This window comes from Gavialis gangeticus, unplaced genomic scaffold (genome assembly GCF_001723915.1).
Source record: "Gavialis gangeticus isolate Ggan-Ray unplaced genomic scaffold, GavGan_comp1, whole genome shotgun sequence".
Lineage (NCBI taxonomy): Eukaryota > Metazoa > Chordata > Crocodylia > Gavialidae > Gavialis > Gavialis gangeticus.
The window spans coordinates 20,099,779-20,118,390 of record NW_017729004.1 but is presented as its reverse complement, the minus strand read 5'-3'; the positions used below and the strand labels follow the sequence as shown (position 1 = coordinate 20,118,390).

Below are 18,612 nucleotides of genomic sequence, written 5' to 3'. Positions count from 1 at the left end.
GCACGCATCTTCCCGCCGTGGCTGGTCCCTGCTGTGCGGCCGCCTGGGCTAAGGCAGCCAGGCCGCGCCAGTGCAGAGCCCCGCACGCCCTGATCCTCCCCCGCTCCTAACTGCGGGCCTGGACCCCCTCCCCCTCCTCCTGCCCCTCCAGGGCCCTGCGGGGCACGCGGCGCTCCCCCTCCCGGCCGCGCTCCCGGGCTCAGGCATGGATGTCATTAGCCGCCGACTCGGAAGAATGAAGTGCTATCGCAGAAGAGCTGCAATAAGAGCCACATGTTCCAGGTAAACCTGCTGAAGCTGTGTCAAGTGGGAAACCAGCAATATTTAATCCAGCCCCCCCTGCTGTGAAACCCCTGTGCACAGCTACTTCCTCAGCACCAGGAATGTTGATTGTTTCTGGGGCTGAAACGCTCTTTTTTCTTCTTCTTGCTACACATCCAGCCCATCTTGATGTCATCTGTGACTCTCTTCTCAGATTCTCCTATGCTGAATCTTTTATTCTTCTCTTTCTCCTTCCTCCATTCATGCCCTACAGGATCATAATCTAGCCAGGCTCTTCCTTGCCTTCAGAAGGGAGTAGCTTTCTTTGATTCTGGTGCTGCACCAGGTGGAGGAGACCTGGATTAAATCAAGATCCAAAGGGACAATCCTGACCACTGCTTTTTCTGTGCTGTCAAATGAGTCTGCTAGGTGCAGGCAGATAGAGGAGTTTCTGCAGAGGCTGAGAGCACTAGGCTAAGTGACTTAATAGGTCTTTCCCAACCAGTTCATGAGACTCTGCAACACTCCTACTATGTGAGGACAGTTCTTGCAGTGTCCTTTTTTTCAGTGACTGCTGGAGATGTGAAGTTAAAATAAGGGCTGGATTCACAAATGGATTCAGTTGCCTAAATGCTGTCTCACTACCACTGCAGGCACTTCAGTCTAAAATTAAGGTCCAGGTTTGGAAAGTGCCCGCAGGCATAAGTGGGTGGTCAGACCCTGAGGGTTGGGACCTGCTGTTTCAGTGGTATAGACAAGTCCTCTGTGTAGCCCTGAATCCTTCTGTGGATCTGGTCCTACATGTTTAACATTCACAAAACATAAAAACAGAGGCATCCATTTTCAGTTGCTGGTGATGCATTAATTGTTGCTGCACACAGTAGCTGTTTGCACCACAGCTTGATTGCGAGGGCTAATGCACAGGATGAGGTTTTCATTTCATGGGATGGCTTGACTGCTCAGGTGATTGATAATGGAAAACTAATCCTTTCCCCTCTGCTCCAGTTCAGTTCCAGCCAGCTGAGAGCAAATGGAAATTACCACGTGGTCATTATTCAGTGGCTGTCATGGACTAGGTATGGCAATTCCTCTCATTTGTTTATTTTTATTCTTTTTCATTTAGTTGTGTGAAGCTCAGATGCCTAGGCTTGGAGTTGAGAAGGAATTGATTGGTGAGAATTTGTCTTTCTTTGCAACCTAGGGCGCAGATCTCATACAAAGAGCTTTGGGATATATTATGACTCCAAAGGCCTCTGTAATGGAAAGGAATTGATCAGATGTGATATGTTTGTATCTCATTCTCTACCAGTTGCACCCAATACTGAAGTCCCCTCAGCACTAAGATGCTTTAACTATTTTGGGCTTGACACAGGGATATGTTGATGAAATGAAACGGCCTGTAATCTAGAGAAAGTCAAGTATATAGTCTACTGGTCCCCTGTGTGCCCAAGCTCTGTGAATATTTTGTTTCAGAAGGGCAGATATATTATCAACCTGATTCAAAGCCCACCGAAGTCAACGTGAAGATTCCTGTCACCTCTGGAATTTGGACTGGACTCTGAAGCCTGCAGACAAAAAGAGCACTGGTGGTGTCACTGGAGCAGAGCTGAACAAATCACATTGTTGGCAGACTTGATAGTTGCAAGTGATCAGAATTTCCATTAATTTTATCTCTTAGGCTAATTTATCTGTAGTTTTAAGTAATTTGTGTGTGCCACTAATTTATTGTCTGGCTAGTCAGTTTGCTGCAGGTGTAATTGTCTCCGTTCAAAAAGAAAGGACGGTAGCAATTCCCACTTACACCTTCAAAATACAACTGGAGCTGGACTGTGGTTGTCCCCATGGAAGGGGGACATTTGCCCAGTTCGAGCTGGGTTGGTTTGCTGGATAGAACGGACCTTTGGACAGCCAGGAGGAAGAACGGACCCATATTTCTAACGGATGACTAACCATGGGAGCAAGCTGCCAGGGCTTCTCTTGACATTCTCCACTTGAGACTGGAAAGCTCCAGCCAAATACAAGTTCTCTGCAGTGGTGAGCTTTTGAAATGTAATGGTCTGTGATATACAGGAGGTCAGACTAGATGATCTAATGGCTTTCTCTGGCCTTAAACTCTGTGAATCCATAAAGCACGTCTTGCTGTAGCAGCTAGGTTCTATTTTATAAATGTTAATGAGTAATTACATTAGATTGTCCACAATCATTGACGTTAATCACTGTCCTTTTGCCAGGAATAATAAAAACAGGAATTGAATAGTTTAAACCATATGAGAGCATCTCTCCAAAGGACTTGCTCTGGGGCTCCTATGGGAGCTGGGGGCTGGAAGGATGTCAAGTGGAGGTAGTTCCAGATGCTGGGCCTTCACATGGGGACACTAGACTGCTTTTTGTGGTGTGATTGTGAGGGTGAGAGCCTGTTAGATGAGATTAGATCAAATCAGCCGTCTACTGTATTTAGGCTGTAATGGGATATAAGTCACTCTGGGCCTAATCAAAAGTCCATTGAAACCAAGGAGAAGATATCCATTAACTTCAGTGAGAGTTGTATAAAACTTGGAGATAAGAATGTCATCTCCTAGTTCAACAGCTTTCCTCCATGATCCCCTTCCTTGCTGGTCCCTATCCCGTTCCATCTACTTTAACCTACAAGCCTTAGTCTCTCTCAACCTGTGCAGAACATTATGGATGGTCTCATACATGTACTGATGATGTAGCATTGGCATGCCGCATGCATCTTTTGAAAGGGTGGATGAAAACTTTGTAGGTCAGGAGGCATCCAGGCAAAAACACTGCTTTGGACAGCGCTGAAATTTGGTGTAGTCTGGCTGGTTTAAACAATTTAATACCTTTCTCTTTGCAATGGTGTGTATGAGGTCCTTCCTGCCAAAGGTAGAATCAGCAGGCAGGGTGGGAGAGGTTCACTATTGACTCAACCCAATGATGTGTAATGCACTGTAATGTTGAACATCATGTGCTGTAATGTTGTAATATGAACTGCATTGCCTAGAAGCCTCCAGGGGACTGGAGGAATGAAGTGCAAGAAGCACTACAACTCCCAGGGAGCAGAAGGAGCAGCATGGGAGCATGGGTTGGCATGAGAGAGAGGGAGAGGTGTGGCCAGAGAGTTGGAAGGAGTGGCAGAGCTAGGAGCTAGGACTGCAAGCTGCAGCAGATATGGAGCCCTGGCAGATGGCAATTAAGTGTTTTATGGCACCAGAGGCTGGTTTGGAGCCCCCTGGAGTTGTGGGAGGCTTTAAGGTTCTCAAGTGTATATATCACGGTGTTAGTGTTTCCTACCAGTTACCCGTTCTTGGGTGATTTCATCAAAGTGTCACTGTATACTTCCTGTTACCCAGATCCTATGTGTATGTACCTCAGTGTTAATGTTTATTTAGCTGTGTCTGCCCCTCCCTCCTTAGCCTGTTGGCTTGTGAGCCTAATCCCCAGCATTCCCTATAAGGAAAGTGGGAACTTCCCTTGCTGACTTCCTGTGCCAGTTCTTGGGCTTGTGGGGTTTGGTACAGGTGTCTTTAGTTGGGCAGCAGAATTTCAGCAGGTATTCCAAGGACATGAATCCTCTCCAGCCTCTCACAATAAGGGATGTTAACTCTGAACCTTTTCAATAAAAAATCTTTTTTCTCTTCCATGAATACCTCTGGCAGCACCTGCTTTTTGGTAAGTGTCCCAGAATCAAGCATTATAATTAGGAGCAGTGGATCTGAGTACCCTGCCCCTTCTCTGCTTAAACCAGAGGCCGAGTTCCTCTGCCTGGTGTGGTAATCAGCATTTCTTCACCGCTCCCAGTCTCTGTTGGAGGGTGCAGGACAGCCTCCCTGTTTTAATTTACTTTAGTTTACCATGGCTCAGAACATACCAGTTCCTGGGGCCAAATACCTCTTATAATCCAACCAAGGAGGACAAGAGCATTTATACAGATTTGTTCTTGCTTTGAAAATATTAGTTAAAATTGATTTCTGTGCTAAATGTCCTTCCCTGGTATGGCTAATGATGCATCCAACCCTGAAGCCTAAGATTTAGCTCCGTTTTCAAAGCACGCTTTTACTAGGACTCCCGACCTGGCTGATTCTTTCTGGAAGACAGAAAAGAGGAAGAGTAGCTGTATGCACCAGCAGGCTCCTGTTAGCATTATGGGTCCATTGTTCAAGCCAAGTCATTTGTGGCAGGGAAAAACTGAGCGAAACACTAGCCCAAGGAGGTGTGTGAGCGTCTTTTCCTGGGACTTGTCTTTAGAAATACTCTTTATTTGCTCCCTCAGAAGATGAGAAGCCTGCTTCTTAAAAGCATCTGCTTCAGTGAAGTCATTCTGTCAACATCCAAAGATGGGGATGAAATGTCAGAGTTAAGGCCATTTTCCCAGCCTTAGGGACAGGATTCATAAAGAGGCTGACTTTAGCCAGGAAAAATAAAAAAAATTCAGGGCGAGTGAAACTGGATGGTTATAGATTTATACAATGAAAGAAAAAAGAATTGAGGGAGGGAGAGAAAGAAAAGTCTGGTTCCCCTTAATTAACTTTCCTTCATTCTTTGGATGAAGAACTGATTCAAGTGTGGGGCCAGAATGTGAACGTGCAAGTGCATGAGTTTGTCTTCTTGGGCTGAGGCCGATATAGGACATGGCATGTGAATAATCACAGCAAACAGGAAATAGGAGACCTCCTCTTCTACTTTAAATCAGGGCTGTTCAACTTCTAAGTGGCCGGGAGCCTACACAATGTATGGGTCACACTAGTGCAAGCCATGGGCCCCCAGGCCATGCCCTCCGGTTCTGCATTGGGCATGTGAACAGCTCTCTGCCCCCAACACATCCCTGCACTTCTGTCCTTGGCACTGTGGGCTGTGCCACTCTGCCTCCTGGGGTGGGAGCAGGAAGTGAAAGCTGAGACAGGGTTGGGGAGCCTAGACCCTGGCTGTTGCACTAGCTGGAGTGATAGGGGAAAAGTGGTGGTGTGGGGGGGGAGGATGTACATTAACCCCTTGCGAGCTGCCAGTTGGACAGCCCTGATTTAAATGAATCCATGTTTAAGAATTGGTACTACATCATAGGCATTTTAACTGTGTATATGTAATCATGAGCAGGAGTAAGCAATAGGCAGAAGCTGAGATTCTGTGTGTCAACCCAGGGCCCACTAATCTAACCAAGAGCTCTTGGAGGTGCAGGAGACTGTTCCAAGCACATGGTAAATCCACACATGAGCTCACTGGGACCAGTTATGTATTACTAATTGTTTTCTAATTCTGTTGGCTGCAGAGTCTAGGAGCTCCAGTCACAGATCATGGCCTCAGACATGGGACAAAGATGTTTCCTATCCCAAAGAACATGGTGTATGGAGGGCTAGAGTCTACTGCCCTACATCTCCCTGGGGAGTGCTTCACTCACTGAAATGGATTTGTCTGAGTAGGGTAACCCATGTGACTGTGTGTGGCAAAACCTAGCCCACAAAGGGAGGCTTTCCTCATTCAGTCATGATCCCTTCAGAGTGACAAGCCTAGTGCAGGTGAGTGAAGGAAGTCACATGGGTAATTGTGCTGTCTGTGTTGAGTAGGAATAATCTCTCAGCCCCATTGAATTCAATGGCAAAACTTCCAAAGACCCCAGTAGAGCCAAGAAACTCCCACAAATACTAGCAGGGCCAAGAATTCACCTTGGGGCTTTTTATCTGTGTTCCTCTTGTAGGCTTTAAACCTCCAGATAAAGTCAGTGAAGCAGTCCTGGCTGCATTCAAAAATGCTTGTCCTCAGCAATGAGCTTGCCAGTTCTTCCAAGCAGGGGAGTAGTTCAACCTGGCTGAATCTTTGGTGAACAGCTCTGTGGAGCTCTACTCAAACAGCATTCATCCTGGTAGGCAATGCTTGCCATTCACAGTTGCTTTAGGAGCCCATACTTAATGGTTGTTGTCTGAACAGTGTGTGCAAGCAGTGGCCCATGCAGCAATGGACACCAGCACAGAAAGGCCTTCCAAGAGACAGGCAGGCAAAAAATTAAAGAAACCTTTTAATATGGTCTCAAGAAAAAGAAAATCAGAAGATGTTTTAAAGAGGTCTGGAACTGCAGACAAAAATTGAGTTGACCCATTTAAGGTGCTTAAACGAGGAGAAATGCTTATAAGTGAAGCATGGGACTAGAAATCAGGAGAGCTGCCTTCAAGGATTTTGCTCAAAATGGTACTGTCTCAGGCTCTGTGCCTGCTAGACAAATGCACTGTTGTATCTTCAGAGCAGCTAAGGCTTCCTACTGATCTCATCCCTGCAATGTTTCAGCATGTGCATGCCACAAAGCTTGTGGGTTGTGTGGACACAGCGCATTTACTCCAGTTACTGATGCACACTGCAGAGAACCTGGCCCATAGTTCCCGGCTCAGCCATACCCAACCAGCTATACCAAAATGTAGCAGAACAGCAGGTGAAGATAACATGGTGACCCAAGGTGGAGTTTTTTTGTACGTTCATAACCTATTTTTATTGGTAAAAGATCAGTGAGGGGTCTATGAGTGGCTGGAGCTGGTTAAAAACCAAAACCAAACAGAGCATGTTTTCAACCTTAATGAAAACTTTGCCTTATTCATATTTTAACATATTTCTCATTGACAAACAGCATGGGATTTTTCCTGATGGTGTCAAGGGCCAGTATGACATCTTTAGCACAAAACCAAACATGTACTTTTGAAACCTTGAGACCACCCTTCTTGAGAGCTTCCAGATTAGGCTTGTCGGCCTGATGGGTTGAGCTGCTGATGGCTTCCAGCCTGGAAGCAACAAGGATCCACATGTGCATCTGAAAACCTCTGTTCTTTCCCTGCACTCTGGCAGAAGGGCAAGGGGTCCCCTGGCAAGGCCAGGTGGTTTCTAGCTTTGTGCCCAGAGTCTTATTGGGATGGGCTGTGCTGGGGAGGCTGCCCACAGAGGCAAGTACGTTTGATTGTCATAGAAACCAGTTAAATAAGATTTGACTTGTAAATGCTGCTCCTCCGTTTTTCCAAACTTCCTAAGTTTCCTTCACTGTAGTGATAATAGGATCCAGCCCTAGACTGCATATTAGGGATTTCATCATCTCTTATATGAAAAGGAGCACTTTTGACATTTGGTTTGGCAGGTAAAATCATCCTAAAATAATTGTTTAAAGATATTGATATGTCACCCATTGTTTCATTCTAGTCACAATTTAGGATCTCACAGAGAATTGGAGCATTTATTTACATTGAAAGTCTCAGCATGTTTAAACTGGTTCAGGCATTTGAATTGGAGTTGTTTGATGGTACTGAGACAGATTTATTAGAATTGTATTTCAAGTGCATGAGTGGATTAGTCATCAGTTTCTTGCTCCTGTTTCATTTGCATACATTAATGAGCATAGTGATGCCAGAGCCTGAATTGTGCATGAATTTGTGTGAGTGGAAGGCCACTGTGATTTTTTTTTCATGCTTTTAAAGAGAATGCAGCTTGCAGCAGGCTTGGTACTTGCACAGCTGTTTCTTAGGGGCAGCTGTGCTTCATATGCCTGCAGACCTTAAGGTAAACTAAGCTTTATTGGAGGGCAAAGGAAAGTTCCTTCAGGAGATGAAATCATGAGAAGTGACATATGGTAAAAGAGTCATTTCTGTATCAACAACTTCTTGATATCAGTCCAGTACAGAAAAACGTGGACAAAGCTACACTCAACCCATGGAAAAAATGTTTTTATAAAGATCAAATTATCTTATTAAGGCAAAAGACTATGTAATCTGGTCATCCGTAGCCTCAGAAGGCTGTGTATGGATTCCAATGCACAAAGCATATAGCCAGCTACATAGATATATATTAACCTGAAATCATTGTCACAATGATTATATATACACACAGGTGTATTACTCTGAATATTTAACAGTTTCATGCAATTATATATATTAACCTCAAATCATTGTCACACAACTTAGCAGCTTTTCTTCCAGACTAACTTTCATAAGTTCACTTGAAGAACAATGCAAATAAAACTATCCCAGATGTGTGTTAAGTGTAGTATTGAGTTGCACACCTTTGCTAGAGCAATCCTCAAGTAGTGCTGCCCACACATGTACTTTCAGAAGATCAAGTCATCACCCGTTGTGCATATTTCCATTGTCCTGCACAGTTGAAAAGCCCCGCAAGAACTCAGCCTACTCAGGTGCAGTGTAAAACCCTGCCAAAAGGACTTGCATATGATTTATCAGTGTAACACTCTGGCCAAAGCTGAAAAACAGATTTTATTGCCCTGTTAATTTTGATACAAAAACCAGAGAAAGGGTTTAAAACCTCATTGTCCAGGTAAAAAAAGCTGAAATGGTGATAATGGCTCTTTGTAGATTATACTACTTAGTTTGAAGGATTGAAATGTTCTGTAATATATCTAATAATTAAACATCATACTTGTGACTAGAATCAATCTAAGGCAAATCACCCTGTATTTTCCATTAGCCTGTGAGGTGTAAGAATTAAAATTACAACTGTAGCTGCATGGTTTTCCAATATACAGTATTTTCTCTTGCTTCATTCACACAGTAAATGGGGGGAGAGGGGAGCTTTAAAAAGAGCACAAAAAAGGCATTTTTTGCATTAGAAAGCAGGACATTCTCAAGCAGCTTGGCCAAGAGACTAACACCTGTTGGGTTTTCCTCATCTCTGAAAGCTGCAACACTACAAAAAAATAGCAAAGGTTTAGTCTGTGATGTATAGTGAGGCACAAAGGTGTTGGACAGCTGCATAACTTCTATAGCAGACCTTCTTTAGTGTCCAGTTTTGAAAAAAGCCACTTGCCAGCATTTTCACTTGCTGCAGTTACGTTTTAATAGTACAGACAACACTGCTATGAAGAACATTGGCACAACTAGCTTTGCTGATGACAATAAGTTGTTCCCTGCAGAAAAGAAAAATGGTCTTAGTTTATTATTCTGCATTTTCCTTTGCCAAACTGCTGTATATATCCAGGATAATACCAAAACACAGCTCTGACAGCACACAGAAGGGCAAAAATATGATGGCATGCCTGGATATGTAAATGAAGCAGCCTGCCAAAGCCACTTTAGCAGATCATGGCAGGCTTGCTGGAAAACTGATTCCTGGGTTAATGGAAAACACTAGTGAAAACAAATGCAATACACAGGGGTTAAGAAGTGGTACCTACATCCTGCACCTTTTAAATCAATTTTTCTTCCCTTCAATTTACAGTACAAACATTTGGTTTAATCAGTTGTTATTAGGCAATTGTGCCATGAAGGCAGGGAAAGAATACGTATAAAAGTTGCATACCTTTAGGTTAAGTACAGACAGTCAAAAACCCTGAGGTTAGTCGAAGCTCTGTAGATTGAACTGATAAACAAGTGACCAGACATTCACTTTTGATTTGGAAATGCAGCCACATGCAGACAGTGGCCCAGGCCAGAAGCTGGCAGGGCATTAAGAGCATGACTTCCTGCTTGGCTGGAGCAGACAGCTTGGGCCAAGGCTAGCCCACCCACCTGCCCCCCCTGTGGGGGGGGGTGCAAAGCATCTTGGGATGTTGGGGGACTGTGAGCTAATTGAACCTGGAGGGGATGTGGGACACAACTTTAATAAGCCAATTTAACCTAAATCAGTTAAGTCTGATACTACATCCATCCAAGTTATCTTAACTGGTTTTGGCCATTTTGAAAGTGGTTTATGTGCACTGAACAGATGTGAACTGGTTTCCAAGCACTTATACCAGCTTATGTGTAATTTCTGTCCCTAGCCTTATAGAGTAACTAAATAAGATATATATGGCACAAGCTTTTGTGAACCCAAGTACACTTCATCAGATGCTATCTATCAAATGTACCATGAACCACTGTGAAGTGGCAACATATTTCAGTTTCCCCCAGCAAAATCTTACTTCCCAAATGATTTTTAGAGGAGGCCACAGCAATTGAATATGTCAGACTAATCCTGAAGTTGTAGTCTGAAAAAACCAGGTTCTGGCTGAGATAAATGACTGTATGATAAGGGGCAAGACACACTAATTGTTTAGGATGAATAATAGTGAATAAAAAGCAAGTTTCAATTATACAAATAAAAACTGATTGTACTTTTAAACGGCAAACTTTAAGCTGTCTCCCTTAAGGCAGTAACAGCACCTGCAAGGCTTTGCCTCCTGCAACTGTGGCAAGTTAACATATTTAGAATCACAAAGCACTAGGCACAATTGCCATTGGCAATAAAGGATATTCACTCCTGACTGCAAAAGAAAGCAATTGGACAAGGAAGTGACAGCCTGTCACATTTTGATTAAGGAGGACATTTTAAAGTTTGTTCTAAGAGCAAGGTTGTCCTTGCCCTTCTGGCAGGCTCCAGCTGGAGCAATGTGCATTTCATTTACAGTTTATGTATTCAACCACAAACATGTTAAAGTGGTGCTGGGAGGTCCCCTGAAAGCAGAAACATTTGTTAGGCAGTTGCCATGGCCTAAAGCGTGCTTTTTCTAGTTTGCTAGGTCCTGTGCAATTTACAGCCGCAGCAGTCTCTATGCGATTACAATTTGAGGTTTGAGGATTGGCACAGTTGCTTCTGAGGGAACTGTTTGCATCACACTACTTGACAGACAATACATACATATTCAAGGGGTGGAATCAACTTAATCTTGTCCACTGAAGTGAGACATCAGCAGTTCCACTGCCAAAGTTTCCCTGCCAGTTTTGTGGATCTAACATTTCCCTGCTTGAAGATTTTTTTTTTTGCCGCCAGTTGCATGGAAGACCTGCACAAACAGGGAACAGAAATGAACCCTACTAATCTTCCTTCTATACACAAGGTACTGACAATGGCCTGAGGTAAGATGATGGGGGGGAAAAAAACGGTTTTGAGCTTCTTTTAGGTCTTTTTTCAGTGTTTGTCTATTGCAATACTACCGTATATACTTGAATCCAAGATGGCTGAATTTAAGATGACTGCAAACAATTACATTCTGTACAGGGAAAATTATGAATCTGTTATAATCTTCCATGTAATCCATTATTGGAAAGTTGTCTTAAAATTTAGCTGCTACACTGCTGCAGGAAGCCAAGTTGCAGGGAAAATGGTAGTATGGGGATAGAGGCAAGCAGCCTACCTCCCCTTGCTCCTTTCCTACTTGTCCCTGCCACTTGCCTTCTGTTGTCTGCCATCCTACTAATTGTCCCCTCCCAGCCTCCGCTTTATAGCAGTTTTGGCTCTGACTTAGCCCAGAACATAAGAGCACACAGAGGCTCTGGCCCCAACTGTGGCTTCAACTCCCCCATCCTGGGCTGGTACTCAAATTCAGGCCTAGACTTTATTTTCCCCAGGTTGAATAGCAAGGCAGGGGACTAGTCTTGGATTTGAGTAAATATGATATATCTATATCTATTAGAGGTGCGCGAAATGAGATGCATTAGATTTGGATTCAGCCTGAATTGAGGACAGTGATTCAATTAGTTGATTTGGATCACTGTCCCAATTCGATTCGGCCAAATCCAAATCTGAAGATTCAATGCTGATTTGGCCATAGACACAGCTTTCAATGTTTTTTCATACCTCGAGGTACCAACTTGTGAACTCTGTGATGGTGGGTCAGATGGAGCATGTTGTGTGTCGTCCCCCCGCCCCCACCGTGCTCAGTGGCACACCCAGAAGTGGACCAGAAGACCCCCTCCCCCCCAACCACCACTCTCCCTCGGCTTGGCAATTGGCCACAGGGGAACCCTGGGTGCCCCCCCAGACCCAGGAAGTACCAGTTGCCGAGCTAGGGGGCAGGGGCCCCGCAGTGACCCGGAAGCGCTTCTGGTCCACTTCCAGATCTGCTGCTGAGTGTGCTGGGGACCCCCCACCCCGCGCTCCTGTGGGACGCTCCATCTGCCCCAGCATCTCAGCATTCACAAGCTGCCTGGTACCTTGAGGTATGTAGAAAAAAAACATTTAAAGCTGTGTCTGTCTGAATCATCAAATCTCTCTGAATTGATTTGGAGGGTTCCGATTTGATTTGGAGAGATTAAAGGGTCTCCTGGTTAAATTTGGATTCAGAGATTCGGCCGCCGAATTGGGCCGAATCTCCACTGAATTGAATCAGCGACCGAAGCTTTGCACAGCCGTAACAGTTATACCTTTATAGACATATATTTAAAAAAAAGCAGTTTCAAGTCCCAGCTCTCGCTCCCACACACAGCTTTTCCACTACCTCTCACCCTCCATAAAGGACAACAGAACCAATTGAACCAATTGCTATGAGCAACGGCTGCTGCAGGTGGCATTGCACCTCCCGTGTACATTATGCTGTTCAGTTGCACTGAGTTCCTGGCAACTTTTTTCCCCTGCTGACCAGTTTTATTGTTCTATATGAGCTGGACTCTTGGGCAACAAGCACTGGAAACAATGAAACATTTTTTTCCAGTTTAAAAGCTCAAGAGAAATATTTCATCAGGGAAACGCATGAAAAAGCTTGACATCTTGGCATCACACACTAATCACAGACACTCAAAAATAGTTGCAGGGATCCCAAAATACTTTATTAAGCACCACAAAGCCAGCAAAATGAGTACTTTACAGCCAGGTGTTGAGAAGGGGGCAACCAGTTTAGAGGTAGGCCTGCTCACAGAAATCAGGACACAAAGGTTTTTAAAGAAATGCAGAAGACATATTAAGGCACTAGCAAATTGCCCTTCAAGAATGGACAGGGGCAGGGGCACACGGGTGCAGACTGAGGCGCATGCCTGGCTTCCCCTGCTCCCTCACTGCTTCAGGGCCAGGCCCACTTCTGCTCTCCCTGCCCCCGCCGCTTCAGGTCTGGGCCCATTCCTCAGCCTTCCCCCCTCCTGCTGCTTTGGGGCCAGGCCCGCTTTCCCCCACTTCAGGTCTGGTGCTGTTCTCCCCCCAGCCCACCTGCCTCCCCTCCCCATGAACGACTGGGGGTCTAGGCAGGGATGGAGAATCACCACCCACCACCATCTCCAAGGAGCAGAGGGTGGGGGATGAGGCTTGCCCTGCTGTCTCCTCTGCACCCCTCAGCCAGCAGCCTGTGCTGCTGCTGCCTGCAGGGAGCAGGGCCACAGGGGGTGAGGCCCGTGGTGCTGGCCTGGCCCCTCCTTGCTCCGTTGCCACCGCCTCAGGCTAGGTTGGGGTGAGGCTAGCATTGCTGGCCTGGCCCCCCGCCCCCTGGTCTGTTGCCACCATCATGGCAGTGCACCACTGCCACCTCCTGTGCTGAACGCTCTTGGAGCACTCCGATTGGTTGTTTCAGACAACCAACCAGAGTGCGAATAAAAGCATTACGGACAGACAGACCAAGGCTTTTATATATTAGGGCATCTTGCTGCTGATTTAAGGGTGACAGCTTGAGCCTTGCTCTTGACTTATGCCAAAGGCTACCTCCTGTCAGCTTACTCATAAATAGGTACCTAGTCTTTTAACCTGTGACATCAAAGGTGACTAGCTATGGTAGTCCACTCTGCCCTCTTGGCTACAGAAACTGGCAATGATGGCCTCATGGGCCATTTGCAGGATCTTTAATGCCCTTAGGGCAGATGGATAGTTTTAAGATAAGCTTGAAAAAGACCATGTCCTTGTTTAACCAGTGATTTCCTTAGGGCAAGGACTGTGTCTCTACCAAACCGATTAGTTGAATTCTAGTAATCCAACAGACTTCACCATAGTAAGAGTCATGATGCATGTTACGGCTACAGGATGATGGGCTAGGTTCAGCCTGCTAGGATTTGTGTGTTACTGTAGTAGGAACCTATTTCAAAGTAGTTCACTAGCCATCCATACAACCTGGTGACATTAAATTTTATTTAAATACTGTTTGCTAGAATGTATCATACATGGCAAAATTAGCCATGAAAATCTGGTTTAATCTGCCACTTGTAAGATGCCATATATTTTAAGAAACACTTCATTTAATCTGCAAGGAATCAGGTGATGCACCCAAAAAATATTAGTCCTTCAAGTACCTGGATAAAGAAAAAGAGTAGGATCTAAATGGGATATTCTCCTCCTGGAAGACAGAAAATAAGTTTGATTACAGCACATGTAGAATTTAATACATGGAAACATTTTAAGGTAGGAGTTGGCAAAACAAGCCTCAGAAACCACGAGATCCAAATGCACTAGGCAGTTATAGATTAAAATATTAGCATAAAATTATGCTGTGCTATTTAAGCCCAATATAATTGGGCAAACTAACTCTTCAAACCCATCTAAACCACCAAGGTTTATAATGCAAGTGTTGGAGAGATCATTCCCTGACAGCAATGCAGGTAAACAATTCTTTGAATTAGTCAATACAATCACAAAGCACATTTTCTTTAAAAACGTAGAACTGTTCCAAAACTGACTCACCTGTGTCTGTGCCATCTAGTGATCTGCTTTACACCTGATTACAGTAAGTAATTAACAAGCCTCAGAGAAGGCTGAGCATTATATAACACAGAAACACTTACTTTTTTCAATTTTATACAATTATTTAAAATAAAAGGTAACAGGTTTGAATATCAAACACTGAACTCTCCAGAATTACAAAACTAGGGTTTGCTGGATAGCATCATGTAGAGACTGATATGAGGTATTAAGTAAAATTTAATAATTTTTGCCATCTCCCAAGATGTGAAATGGTACTAGGAAATACTCATTGGAGGTGAATGAGGAAGGAAGAAGATAAAACTTTAAATGATGACTAGACGAGTGAAGTAAGACACGCAATTATTTTTTTTTATAATGTCCTTTTGTGACCTTCTCAGAAAACTGTAATTCTTGTTTGGGGGTGATACAGCTCTGTTATATCCAGAGTTTGGGGTCCTTAGCAGGGTAACAATACAACTTAATATCAAGCATTTAGATTTCTGGAAAAAAAAAAAAGGCCTGTTGCAGTTAAGCACAACATTGTTATGAAGTCCATACAAAGTTTCCATACAAAGTTGAAGAGCAAACTATAGTTTCAATCTGGATTCCTTTGCTTGCAAAGTCCTGCTTACTAATTCAACTCTTTCTTTTAGTAAGCTGGCTTCTTCAGCACTTGTGCGTGCTTGAACGTTCTTTAATAAGAAGTGACTAAGGAAGAGCTTCAAACCTTCACGCAACATTCCCAATTTTGGGTTGTCAGATAACCTGAAGAGAGAAAGAGAACAAAATCAGGAATAATTCCAATTTCTTATGTTCCAGGTGATGAAAATTATGAAGTGTTTTTTGTTCAACTGGCAGGTTTTGTGGAAATATCCAAATGAAGAATTCTCAATAAAAGCTAAATACTTTTTTGTTTTCCTGTCAACAAGTAGAAGCTTACACTGATTTAACAACTAGCCAGACACCTTACATGCAATCGGTTCTCAAAAGCAGTTTGGAATTTAAAGTGCTTCACAGGATTTGACATAAGGTATAAGTTATGGCAAAATTAAAAACATAGGCAATATACCCGTGTATTTCAGATAGCATTTGGAATAGGTTTGTAAATGCACAGCAGTGGAGACATTCCAGTTTTTAAGTAGCTCTAAAAAAAATGTAAAAAATAACGTACTAATTACTATTACAATATCTTAAACTAATCTAATTCCAAAAAGTAGACACCACACTGCTGATTCCATTACATAAGTGTTGTGCCATTATTTTCAATGACACTTAGGCCCCCCCCCAGTTCTTTTTTAGAATAACTTACAAATTAAGGTTCTATATGCACCATAAACACACTTGTAATGAAATCCAATTACCTGTGACCCACACTGAACACTGTTCCATACTGTAATATAAATAGGTCCTTAAAAGCATGCTGTAACCAAGCTAATGCCTTGGATGCAAGTACATTTATTCAAGCTTTTTAGACAATTCATGGTTTGTACAAAAAGGGAGAAAACACATTAGACCCACTTCAGAGGGGTTAAGACATTTCTTTTGATTACCTCTAAAAGGCGTTCTACTGCAGACCCTTACCCCTCTCACATGACAAATGGAGATTTTTAAATAATATGCAACAATGTTGATAAACTAGCTTCCCCTTAATTTCTCATTTTGCAATGCATAAGTGAGGTAGCAGAACAACTTGGTGGCATGATTGAACTCTGCTGGCTGGTATATCAGCTGTGTTCATCAACAATTTTCTTGTTGTTGTTGGACAGTCTGATCATTGAAATCATGCACCATTTCAAAATCTGTATCAAGTGCTGGACGTACATTTTTATTTTGTAATAGCAAGTGATACCCCAATCAAAATTGGAATCACTTTGGGTAAGGCACTATACAAGCATATAGGAAGACATGCCTCTGTCCCAAGAGCTTCTCTAAGAAGTCAGATGTTTAGAACAGTAACAGAGAAAGCAAAGCCCCTCTATTTTTCCAGTAGCTATTCACTAAGCATTCCCTGGGAAGACCAGCCATCACTTACCTTCCAAAAATGGTACTAAGTTCTTCTGAGTCTGTTTTTATTAACAGCATACTTAACACTTGCCGCAGGAAACGGACTTTGGGTTTGTCTAGTTCACTGAATTCAATTACCTAGTTAATAAGATAATAAGAATTAGTCTGAAAATAATAAATTGCAAAAAACATTTAAAAACTATTGAAACATCTTTTAGAAGCTTGAAGATGCATCTTTTTTTAGAAGTATTGTGATCCTTCCTAGAATCTTAACAAAATATGGCTGGCGAGGATCACCGGAGATAATCTAGTCCAACCCCCTGCCTGAGGCAGGATCATCCTTATCTAAACCATTCTATACACATCCTTGTCTAACTTATTATTAAAACTACACAAATCAACCTTGTCTCACAACTACAATCCTAGGCTGCCAAAAGGTATAGGAAGGCAAGGACAGTCAGCATCCTGCTGCTACAGGGGTTGTTAAAAATACTCAAGAAATCCAAGGAAGAGGGCTGAGGCAATGGCTCCCATCCTCCTCGTCTGTACCAATATGACTCTGGAGTAAAATATTCCTTCCTGAACCCAAATATGGCAATTGGTCTGACCCCGAGCAGACGGGAAAGACCCTTTAGTCAGGAACCTCCAGTCTGTAGTCCCAGCAGCAGCATCAGAGCACCCCAGTCAAAATCTCCAGCCTTGGCCTGCAGCTCAGAGCCAAAACTTCGGAGGAAGGGAAAAAAACAAAACAAGCTTGACAAATGTAGCGACAGGAGGATAAATAATTCCCTCCCAGCCCTTTAGCAACCAGCAAAGCCCAGAAGCAAAGGAAATACCCATCCTATAGCATAGGCATAGCTACCCCTAGATGATCCCTGACTAATACTTATCCAAATTTTTTTAAGAAGTCCTTTTTTAAATACATAGGGGGTCAAAAGAAGGTACCGGGTAACATGGGGCCTCTGCAAGACACTCTAGGAAATCTGGTCATCGCACCAGACAGCAAAGCTAACCTATTTAACAATTTCTTTGCCTCCATTTTTTTGAGTAGGGACCAGGCCACCCCACCACTGGGACCCCCGTAGACCCCAGGGCAGGCATACCCAGGCCTAGGGTCAGTGAGGATCTAGTCAGGGAACTGGACGTATTTAAATCAGCTGGTCTAGACGATTTCCACCCCCGAGTGCTGAGGGAATTGGCAGAGGTCATTGTGGGACCCCGGCATGGCTTTACCAGCACTCATGGTGCTCTGGCGTGGTGCCAGAAGACTGGAAGAGGGCCAACATGATTCCCATCTTCAAAAAAGGGGAGGAAGGAGGACCCAGGAAATTATAGGTCAGTCAGTCTTACCCCGATCCTGGGTAAGCTTTTTGAGAGAATTATCCTAGTGCATGCCCGTGAGGGGCCAGCAGGAGAGATTATGCTTAGGGGCAACCAACACGGGTTCATCAGAGGCAGGTCCTGTCAGACCAACCTGGTGGCCTTCTATGACCAGGTCACAAAATCCTTGGATGCAGATGTAGCAGTGGACATAGTCTTCCTGGACTTTAGGAAGGCCTTCGACACTGTCTCTCACCCCATTCTCATTAAAAACTAGGAGACTGTGGCACTGATACCTACAGTCAGATGGGTCTCTAGTTGGCTGGAGGGCCGCACCCAGAGAGCAGTGGTGGATGGGTCTGTCTTGACCTGGAGGGCAGCGGGGTTCTGCAGGGCTTGGGCCCGCACTGTTCAACATCTTCAGCGACTTGGATGTGGATGTAAAAAGCACCTTGTTCAAATTCGCAGATGACACTAAGATGTGGGGAGAATTGGGCACACCAGAAGGGAGGAATAGGCTACAATCAGACCTAGACAGGTTACAGGGGTGGGCAGATAAGAACAGGATGGATTTCAACACTGACAAGTGCAAGGTACTGCAATTCAGGAGGGATGTGGACAGCATGGAGAGGGTCCAGAGGAGGGCCACTCGCATGATCAGGGGGCAGCAGGGCAGGCCCTACGAGGAGAGGCTAC

General features: G+C 44.1%; 2 protein-coding genes across 2 annotated transcripts in view; one reads left to right on the top strand and one right to left on the bottom strand.

The window, feature by feature from the left end:
- MNX1 (motor neuron and pancreas homeobox 1) overlaps positions 1–6,027 on the top strand; it is a 13,014-nt gene extending 6,987 nt beyond the window's left edge. The window contains exons 4-5 of the mRNA XM_019507946.1: positions 1,385–1,433; positions 5,957–6,027. Of these exons, the coding sequence (XP_019363491.1) occupies positions 1,385–1,433; positions 5,957–6,027 (120 nt within the window). The remainder of the gene's footprint in view (positions 1–1,384; positions 1,434–5,956) is intronic.
- Positions 6,028–14,021: 7,994 nt separating this feature from the next.
- Positions 14,022–18,612, bottom strand: part of NOM1 (nucleolar protein with MIF4G domain 1) — a 22,433-nt gene continuing 17,842 nt past the window's right edge. The window contains exons 10-11 of the mRNA XM_019508156.1: positions 16,625–16,734; positions 14,022–15,357 (exon numbers count right to left, since the gene is read on the bottom strand). Of these exons, the coding sequence (XP_019363701.1) occupies positions 15,180–15,357; positions 16,625–16,734 (288 nt within the window). The 3' untranslated portion in view covers positions 14,022–15,179. The remainder of the gene's footprint in view (positions 15,358–16,624; positions 16,735–18,612) is intronic.